The sequence below is a fragment of the Scomber scombrus genome, chromosome 11 (genome assembly GCF_963691925.1).
Source record: "Scomber scombrus chromosome 11, fScoSco1.1, whole genome shotgun sequence".
In the NCBI taxonomy this organism is placed as follows: domain Eukaryota; kingdom Metazoa; phylum Chordata; class Actinopteri; order Scombriformes; family Scombridae; genus Scomber; species Scomber scombrus.
In genome coordinates this window covers 15,794,754-15,805,537 of record NC_084980.1, presented here as the reverse complement: position 1 = coordinate 15,805,537, position 10,784 = coordinate 15,794,754, and the positions used below count along the sequence as shown (strand labels likewise).

Genomic DNA, 10,784 nt, shown 5'->3' with positions numbered 1-10,784 from the left:
CTTCTACATACTACTGCTTTAAAACTTTACATACATTTTTCTAATACCCGTGTGTCTTTACTTAACACTTTGAATGCAGAACTTGTAACTGAGTATTTTTAGTGTGTGCTTTTACTCAAGGATCTGTATACTTCTTCCTCTAAGACCTAGGATAGTTGTTTTCTCATACTATTTGACTGCTTCGCCAAGACATTATCCTCAGAACTAAATTCTGTTAAAAGGTCAGGCAGTCAATTCACTGTAATCCCCAGCAGACCTTAGTATACTGAGAGAAAAACGGTCTTGTTGTAGCACTTGGTGTCCCCTGCCTAGAGACCGGAGTCATATGTCAGGTGTAAGGACACAGCAGCTCTACACAATGGCCTCTTTTTTGTTCCTTTTACTAATTCGTCTGAGGGTAACCTATTTTTTCATTCATGAATGGTAGCCTGATGTGTATCAAGCTTGCCATGTTTCAGGATGCACGTTGGCCAGTCTTGAAATTTAAAAAGAAACAAGCAGAACAAAGAGTTTACGAAGGGAACTGACAATCCTATAAAAGAGTTCGTTTTCTGTCAAATTGTGATCATCAGTTAAAAAAAATACCACCAGCTTAATAACATAAAACACATACTGTAAGGACTGTATAAAGTTAAGTTATTAAACTACATTCAACAAGATGTTTTGATGACTCAAGTTCATCCTTTGTAAATTGTTTGTGTGTTTATTGTTTGTTTATTAGGATCCCCATTAGCAATTGCGCTGGGCAAATGTTAATAGTGTAGTGACACATTACATCAGGTCACAGAAATGTTGAAATATACTTTATGTGTTAAATTACTACTCCACTGCACCTCAAACACTGAAAAAACCAAAAGAGGTAGTTATCGCTTTTAGTGTTTACAGAACTACTTTGAAAAATTAGAAAAGGTAATGTAGAAGAGAAGAAAATACCACATCATAACACTAAATGGCAAATTCCTCGTAATAATAACAGTGCAACTCAAAAGAAGCTGACACTGAGTTCCTCATCACATTCACACACGTCATGATTATCAAGTCCTTTACATTGCATACAAGGAGAATTACATTACATGTAAACTACAAACAGTAGCATTAAACATTGTCCATGTTAATCATAATTTGTAAACATGAAGAATTAAGTTGCTCCTTTAAAACATGGTAAAAACATGAAATATTTAGCTAAAATTATCAGTTAAATATCCGTCTACTGTAAAAAAAAAAATTAAAAAAAATTTAAAAAAAGTTTCCTAGAAGGAATGTTGTAACAAAACAGGGATGCTAGAGATCAAGTGTCATGATAGCAGCTGTAAGTGAATGGCATCTCAAGGAAAACTTTCCGGCTTGCTGTGAGATGACATCTGTGTGACAGTCGCCTCTTTTGCCGTCCTTCATTTTAAATCTTATATTTTGTCTTCCCACTTTCGCTGATCACACAGATATGCTGAAAATAAATGGAGAAAAAAACAACAAGGGTCAGAATGCAGAATATGGGCAAGTTCAACAACACCCATCATGATCTTTTATAGTATATAACTGTCATATGACGTATTGCATGACTGGCAGTGTTATCAGTCCCTCATCATGAGCGATTTAACACAATAGTGATCCTGTTTACGAGGAAGACCTCGTAAACAGGATCACTATTGTGTTAAATCGGGAAAAAGGTTCTCACTTACATTCAAGTCTCTGAAATACTCATTGTAGTCTAAGGCATATCCAACCACAAACCGATTAGGTATCTCAAAGCCAACATCTGAAATCAAAGACAACATTAATTAGAAGTAGGACCGTAAAGCACTGACTCACTGGCTTCAACTGTTTTAAATGTGAAGGAACCACTGACTCATAAAAACATAACAGGGTTGATCAGATACATACAGTCGGGAAGGCATGCTGTGTTATGTGGCACTCTCTTCACTAACAATCTGGTGGGGAAAAATGAAAGCAGACATTATGACAGAATATCTCCTCCTACCTGTTGCATAGGTCGTCAAGGGGCAGAATTCATTTTGAAACCGTTACCATCTGAAACCTGCATCCCTTATTCTTTCTTTGTCTCTCTCACTGTCTAGACTGAAAGGCGGATATTCAGTGATTCACAAAGCAGTTCCAACTGGGCTGGTATTGTTTAAGGTCTATACAGCCATAACTTACCCTGCTACTTTGATCATTTTGGGCCTGAAGGCTTCAACATGCTTTAGGAGAGTCTTCATTGTCTTTCCTGTGCCTACTATGGCCTGTAAAATGCAAGATAGAAAAACTGGATTGAGAAGGTGTGAGATTGCAAATGAGGAAATTCAATCCAAAAAGAGGGTTTCATTTCACACTGCGGTTAAAGTGAAAAAGAAGAAGTAAGTCACACTGGTACTGGTTTTACATTTAAAGTATGAGCTTCTCTAGAAAAATGACTTCTACTGAAAAAGAGAATTTAAAAATAAACACGTGATGTTTTGCACAAGTGCACATCTAACCACTTGCATTATTAGGAAGAGGGGAAAGTAGTGTAGGAATGTAGCCACTGAAGTATGTTTTGTTATGTAAATGTATGGCAGCATGTCCTACATATAGAATGAATTGCCTATACACACTTACACTCAACATTTTTCAATAGTGACTGGACTGAGCAGAGAGTAAAAACAAGAGGAAAGAGCAACAGAGTGACCTGTTACTCATGTAGAAATGCATTTTTTCCACTTGATTACTCAAGAACTATGAAGGAATATCATAATAACTAATTTAACTCATATCAGAGAAACAGTAATTTTATTTTATTCAAATTTTATTCAAATTTTTATTTTGGTTTTCATTGTGTTTTTCAAAACAAATTCTATTGTGTTTATTTTTGCCTTATGTGAAGTACTTTAAATTACCTGCAAAGTTGCATTATACTGTATATGATCACCACTGAGGAACCAGTTAGTCATATATTGTAACTATTACAGTATCAGTAGACTCCACTTTATAACTCTATGAAATACAGTGCTGCTCTGTTGTTGTTTCACATACAAAAGCTTTTTCTTCATGTTGTTCTCTGAGAGGAAAAAAAGTAAAATGGCAAATCATCCAGACTGTGATGTGTACCTGTTGCCCATTCAACTATAGATAAGTGTACTACTCCCATCCAAAGTAAAACAGCTGAAACTAAAAAGTCCAGGTACATGAAAAGGTTACTAAATTACAGTAACTCAAGTATTGAAACCTGTAATAATGTTCTGGCCAATTGAAGGTAGCACACCAAACTGGAAAGACAGCAGTGGCATATCATTATAAAGTTTATTTGGCTAATGTGTTGCCTATTTACACATCTAGTAGACCCAGAGCAACCTTAGCATTACCTTGGAATCGTGTCTCTGTCACCTGATGAATGCAAGTCCAATGATTACCCTCCTTAAGTGCTGTTTTGGTTTCCACTAACTCGTGAAGGTAATATCAGGCTCTTTACCTGCTAAAAGGGTCAGACCAGTGAGTCACTAAGTTTATTTGTTTGCAGTATTGTGCTGGGCAGGTAGTGTACAGTGGGTTCATCAGAGCTTTACTGAAAACAGCCACCTCCTGCTGCTGCTTGAAACCATAATGGGGAGAGTGGAACATAACTGGGAAGTTGAAGGCTGTAATAATAAAACAGGGAGCTCTAAGATGCAGCAAAGCTCTGATAAGCTGCGGTGAACTGCAGCGTCGGACAATGATTCTCTGTGGGTTCACCACTATGAGCCACAACTTCCCCATTATAAATAGTAATTCCATCCATCGTTAACATAAAATTATTGATTAGAGCAGCTTTATATGTGTCAATCTTTTAAAAACTGCAATATCTAAAAGACACTTGTGATACTTAAGAACCAAATAAAACATGAATAAAAAAAAAAAAAGGATTACGCTGAAAAACTACAATAGTAAAAATGCAATTACATGACAATAGTAGTCGCAGTCAATGAATGACTACAAGGGCATATTCAAAGATGTTTGAGCACTGACTAATGACTGCAGTTTCATTGTTTGATCATGCAATCTCAACATAAAGGAATCAGTCATAATTGAATAACCACATTCATTTCTTGATGGTAAATGTCATTACTTCACAGTGCATCGATCCCCACTGCAGGACTCAATTATTGTGCTAACGAGAGAAAGTTTGCTGTAGGATGATGTTTGAAAAACAACTCAGATTTCTCAAATATAGGGCAGCTAGTTAAAACGTTTTTTTCCATGTTAAACTGAGGTCCTGAACTAAAAAGAAAACTTTAAATGGCTTATCTTGACCTGAATAGCCAACAACAGCAAGAAAGACAAAAGGCCCATTTGGTGAAGAGGAAAAATGGAGAGGCAAATAAACATGGTTGACTCACCTCCACAATCAGTACGTTCTTATGAGAGCATGTTGCGGAGGGAAGGGAGGGAGAGAAGCAAACAAGTATTCTTGGTTAGGAACTGATAACAAGCTGCTGATCAATCATACAAACATTCTAAGATAATACAGACAAATGTTTAAAAAAAACTACACAGATAGTCATCTAAACAACAACAAATGATTCATTTGTGGTAAAAATTCAAGTGAAAATGAATACATATTAACCTGTGCTGCAAGTTTTGTTACATACAAATACATCTAAAGGAAATGATCATCTATAGGCATCTCATTCTGGAAACGTGGAGGAAGAAGTGTTGAAACATGGGATATCAGCTGAGCCCTTTCACATTCATTAAATTAAGCGCTGTATCAGTAAGAGTTTTATTACATTTTATTATACCAATGATAATGCAGGTTATATGACCTCCCCGGAAAAACGTCAGCCTCGTCCTGATTGGAAATCTGTGTTGCCGCAGTCCTTCTTTGAATGCCGCAGTGAAATTGCTGAAATCCTGCAAATGTTTGTCTAATCAACTGGAGACAACTGGGCACTATTTATATTAAGAGTCGTGATCTGAGCTTCACTTGAGCTTAGCTAGGTCAAGATAACAAAACAAACTCTTTAACTGCCAAATATATGCCATGTACTCTACTTTTCAAACAAAGGATTCACTCATGTATGCAGTCATGCTTTGTTTGGGCCTCATTACTCATACAGATTTACGTAGAGGGCGGTAAACCCGGGAGAAATATATTATTAAAGTTCATGCAGAAAGGGGAAGCTACTGTCTGCTACTGTGGAAAGGTGAAGAATTAACTACGCTACGTGTTCCTTGTCACACACAAACACACATTAGTTCACTTCTTCCAGCAAAACATCGCAGCATTCAGTTACAAACGGAAGACTACATTTAGTTGAGCTCAGGCATTTCACAAGCACACTTAAAATACAGTGTGAAAAGCAGCCGACAATGACTCAAGCTTACTACCTCATATCCTATTCATGTTTCAGGCATCTATGACACGCCTGGCTAAAGGGGGATTTACTGTGCGTGTGTGCGTGCGTGTGTGCGAGAGTGCATTCTCAGCTAAAGGGGTGTGTATGACTGTGAGTGTTCAGATCAGCTGATTTATGTTACCTCTGAATACTCTCGCTGACTTATGACTCCTGTAGTACGCTGAGTCATTTTATCACATGCGAATACACACACACACAGACAGATATGTACAGATGTGCAAAGAGAAAAAACAACAAGCTACAGCCACTCTGTGAGACTTTACTAGAGGCACAGTTGTACTGTGAGCTAAATGCTACAGTTAGCATTGCTCACAGTGACAATGCTAACTTGTTTATGTTTAGCTGGTATAATGTAAACTAGCGTGTTACCATGCAAATATGTTCTATTTAGCACTAAACACCAAGCCATTTGATTATAAACCAAAGTATAGCACAAATTAAACTGCAAGAGGAGATGTCAATAACTGTAACAATGTACTGTTGTCGTGTTCTATGTGCCTTGTAAGGTGTCCTTGAGTGCTTTGAAAGGTGCCTTTAAATATAATGCATTATTATTATTATTATTATTAATAATGTTATCACAGTTCTTCCTACGGAGGAAATGAATGTCTGAAGCAAATCTCATGACATTTTATCCAATCAAAACCACAAATGGCAGCAAAGAGCACAAGATCACCAAATTAATTGTGATTGATCTTCTGGGAATCACAAATGTCTTTACAAACTTTCATGGCAATTTTTTAAGTATTTCTTTTGATATTTCAGTCTGTATCAAACTGGGGGGCCAACCATCCTTACAGCCACACTGCTAGCACTGCTACAACTGTAAAGTTCATGTAAACAAGCTGCAGACATGTTAGCACTTATAGACACACCAAATAATTTCTTGTCCATATTAGCTGAAGAAATACATGGACACAAATCGTAAATCTGATCTAGTCTAAAAATTTTGGCACATATCATGACACGTTCAATTCTAACTAGAGCCCAGCCGATATTTCAGTCGGCAGATATTGGATTATCACAGATATATCAGTATTAGCATTGTTGTCTTTTTTTAAATATTAGTTATATAGTTAGGCTATATATTTACATTACTTATATAGTTTTGTATAAGTCATATAGGCAGAAATTTCTGTATATTTTATCAATCCAAGTTTAATATATACGTACATGTTTTGTTTTTTGTTATACGTTAATGTTTTTTAATTAGTAATAGTTCTTTCATAGTTATTTATAATTATTAAATTCCCAGTAAAGTTTACTGTTTCAGTGCACTGGTGTCATTTTATACAATAAAGTTCATTGTTTAACTATAAAATATCATGTCTTCATTACATATCTGTGTTTGATAAACAAATTTGAGGGATCACCTAAAAAAATGGTGTATATATTCTGTATATATAATATTATCTGCTAATATATCGATATCAGCATGAGTAAAATTATACAGTGTTTTCCACTTTTCCAAGAAAAGTTTGAAAAATAAAAGTAATTTTTGCTTTTTCTTATTTACAAACCCAGAAATTCTTTTGCAACCACTGCAATTCATCTTGTAACATCTTATAAGGGTCTTGTCTACAAGGTTGAGAATTGCTGGTCTATATTGTCTAATCAAGACCCCTCAGTAAATATTACACACTCTTTCAGAGCTCAGCAACAGTCAGAAGAAACACACACACACACACACACACACACTTAGACACATTCTGCTTCACTGAGCAGTTGATTTTGATAACATGATAACAACAACCCGACATGAACAGTGAGTCTGTGTCATTCTCCTGATCTGCTGTGATACCCATCAACATATCCTCCCATTTACACTGCGATGCAACATTTTGCCTCCACTGAGATAAAGCAGGAAAAGCCTTTTAACAATTAAATGTGGCCCAAGAGAACAAAACAGTTGGTATCTGATCATTGCTGGGTTTGTCACAAACTGCCATCTTCGATCTCCTTTACGGAAGCACTCAACCATTTCCTCAGGATAGAGAGGGAGATGGCAGATTAGAGGGAAGGCTGCCCTCTTGAGGCTGCCATCCATCAATACTCTCCCATCTCAATGCCACTTGTCTGTGTCTTATTGTAACTGGGCTCATTATAGTGTCTCGCTGGAGTTTATAAATAAGCTGTTTTCAAAGATGATGAGAATATTACCTTTCCCTTTAAAAAAGATAGATCCTCTGCTCCAAGTATGTGAAGATCCTCCGTTGACTGATCATTCTGTGAAAGTAAAAACCCAAGAGATACATTTTTAGACACTGCTGATAGTAGCAATGAAAAATATGTTACAATGAAAATTGTAAACACATTCCCCATTTAAACGAAGTGACTGCTCTTCTGATATCATGTCTATCAGTAAAGTAAAGTACTTAGTTTGATAATGAGACTACATTATTGTGCAATATATTGGTCATTTTCATATAGATAGGAACATTTATGGAGTCATCTTTGAACTTGAATTAAATGATGAGATGCATTTGAGGCCAAAGTGTATTTTACAGAAAAACACAATCCCATAGTGCTCATTTAAAAGTCTGTGGTCTTTTTATCCTTTGCGTAGGCTGTTGTGACCACATGGAAACATGACGATCAAGGCAATGTTACACAAAGATGCCACTGTCATAATGTTGTATAAAGTATAATATCCTCTGACTGAGTCACAGGACTCACAACCATCATGACTGATAATCTTAAGCATGAAAAGTGCCTCTCCACTCTCCCACACCCCACTTAAGCCGAACTGCCAGCGTCTGAGTGCCTTCGGTCATGCAGTGTACACAGACTCACCAGGTAGCTCTTGAGGCGGATGAAGTGGACCCTCATGGGGATCGTGCGGTCGGAATTGCGGCTGAGTGCCTTGATCCTGTCCACCAGGTCGGCACAGAACTGGTAGCCTCCTTTCAGCACGCACAGTACCACGATGTCATGGTCACCCAGGTCATCCATGATGTTTCGAGCAAGACGTTCTGTTCTGAAAACAACGTGGAAAGAGAGTTTCTTCAGCTGCATATGAGGACACTGGGCTCTCTAGGCTAATGATACAAGTAATACATGTTCATTTCCCTCTAAAGAAAAGCTGTACTCTTGTAATAGAGGCCTTTAGCTCAGAGCTGTGGGTGATCCAGGTTTGTAGGCTAATATAACCCCCCAGCTGTTCTCTCAAGGATCAAGGACAGCATAGTGGCATTTACAGTACACCCACCATGTTTGTAGCTCTGCTTGTTATTTGTAAATTAGCTGAATATCGAAAATATCATTAAAAAATATTACAATAACAAGTAAATAGCCTATGTATGTATATAGCTTTCTAAACAATGTCTTAAAGTTGCAAAACAGGGCATTTTTGACAAGAAATTGTAGTTTTTCTCCTTTATTGAGAATCACATGGTTCTCATTTTGATATGATGAAGACAAAAACGTAAAAACTGAGTGTAAGATGATCTACAGTGAATACAGTTTATTATTCTTTCTTACTACCTGATTTTGTGCCATAGACCCTCGTAAAAAAAAAACAGCCATTGTTGCATTCTATAGCATATTCATATACACTATGCTGCTGCTATTTATATAGTCAATAGTTAATACTCACAAGAACACTAAATGTGTATTAATCTCACTGAAAACTGCCTCAAACAAACACACTATTTGCACTTGTTTGTGCTATAAACTACAGTGCCAAACTGTTTTAAAATAAATTACTGAAGTTTTTTATTTAATGCAACTATATATTAGTAACCAGTATTTATAGATTCACGTCTCCAGCAGGAATGACTGAGTTAGGGCTGGGTAACAAAGACTTTTGTTTAGGCCTTCTTATGAGATTTGTACAATAATATAATATCTCCAGTCTTACCCTTTAATTTCAATGAACAAAACAGAATATACTATATCACTGTCACCAACACTAAAGAATCATTCTTTCTTTAAGAGACAATTTACTTAACTTACTTTATGTATAGTGTGCATGTGTTTGCCTGAGTGCATGTTCACTAATATGTTGGATAGGAGCCATTACAGAAGGCAGAGAGAGGCTGAGCCATAAAAGGAGGATGTCTGCTGGCAGTCACTAACCTTGGTTGACTTTCAGTTATTTTATCACAGAAGTGACCGTGATTACCGTCGTGCCACCGACGATGCCTTCATGTGATGGTGGAGACTGTGCTCTCTCATAAACTCCACAATAAAAAATGCTGATGTATGATCATGCCGTATTACATGTCATATATTTAAAGAATTCTGTGTATCTAATGAATGACTGAGTACATTTGAATTAAAAAGCAGGAAAATGTCATTTAAATTCGTTTTTAAATGTTAACAGTTTTGTCTGATGATGCAAATAACAGTAAGCAAGTGCTTGCACTGTTACTACTCATTTTGAAAACATTTGCCATTTTGTGATACTGTACATTTCTTTAAAAACAAACAAACAAAAACTACACTCTACTCACTGAATAAAACATACTGACACAAGTGTTACTATTACTGAGTAATCTGGCAAAAATCAAGAATCAGATCTAGTTTTTTAAGCATCAAAATTACAGTATACTGTGTATGTATAGAAGGTTAGAAAGAAGGTTGTTTTTTTAGAAAACACCGAACAGTTTCACCCCACATTGTAAAGCCTAGAATAAGTGATATATCTACTAAAACTTCCCCATGTGCCAAAAGCCACGTAATGTAGCTTTAATGCAACCTGAGTAACCGCAGCAGACACATCTGGACAGCTCATGTAGCCTCTTCAACACAGTATTAGTCAGGCAGAGAGAAATATCTTAGTTCAGTGTTGTTGTACCTGTCCATAATAACTCCATGTGGGACGATGACACAGTCTAAGTCTCCGGAGTAGTGAGCAGGATAGCTGAACAGATCTAAACTGTAGCCTGGCCAGTCATCGTTAATCTGGGACGAAAAATGAACACAAATATAATATAGCAGTCACCACACAGACAATGTTTGACTCCTGCTACAAAGGTGAAGACACGCTTGGCGCAGCTTCAGAGACACATGTGGATCCAAAATAAAAGAAATGTGCAAGGTACGCAAAGATGTCTGCAGTCAAGCTCGTGTGTGAGTGTGCATCAATGAATGACTAAACTTTTTCCTGCCGGTTTTTCTTATTAAATTACCACAATCCCGCCGCTTCTTCCCTCGGATTGGACGGCGACGTTTGCCATGTTGTTTTCCACCGACACACAGAGAGGCCCTTGTCTCAAGAAAGTGGTGGTGCAAAGCTTTTAGGAGTGTTTTGCACCGCGGGGAGGGGAGAGGAGGAGCATCGGGGTGATGGAATGTTTTCAGCTTGTTTCTGGTCACTGGAACTTTTTTTTCTTTCTTTTTCCTCGCACCCCCTTTGTGTTGTGTTGTGCAGCGCTGCGGCCAACAGGGGCGCTCTAACACAACACATGTCGG

The 10,784-nt window shown here is 37.2% G+C and overlaps 1 protein-coding gene across 1 annotated transcript; it reads right to left on the bottom strand.

Annotated features, from left to right (window-relative positions):
• Positions 1-1,343: 1,343 nt before the first annotated feature.
• Positions 1,344-10,549, bottom strand: prtfdc1b (phosphoribosyl transferase domain containing 1b). The gene is made up of 9 exons (XM_062428872.1): positions 10,502-10,549; positions 10,168-10,274; positions 8,163-8,346; positions 7,530-7,595; positions 4,350-4,367; positions 2,158-2,240; positions 1,882-1,928; positions 1,680-1,756; positions 1,344-1,444 (listed from the first exon to the last, which is right to left on the bottom strand). Exons 1-9 carry the CDS (start codon positions 10,547-10,549, stop codon positions 1,397-1,399), a joined length of 678 nt encoding a protein of 225 aa, XP_062284856.1. The 3' UTR covers positions 1,344-1,396.
• Between the last annotated feature and the right edge of the window lie 235 nt (positions 10,550-10,784).

Coding starts and splice junctions, on each gene's coding strand:
- prtfdc1b (XM_062428872.1), bottom strand. CDS start 10,549: ATGGCAAACGTCGCCGTCCAATCCGAGGGAAGAAGCGGCGGGATTGTG. Junction 10,275..10,501: donor GAAGAAGCGGCGGGATTGTG/GTAATTTAATAA, acceptor TTTTCGTCCCAG/ATTAACGATGACTGGCCAGG. Junction 7,596..8,162: donor TCCGCCTCAAGAGCTACCTG/GTGAGTCTGTGT, acceptor TTACTTTCACAG/AATGATCAGTCAACGGAGGA.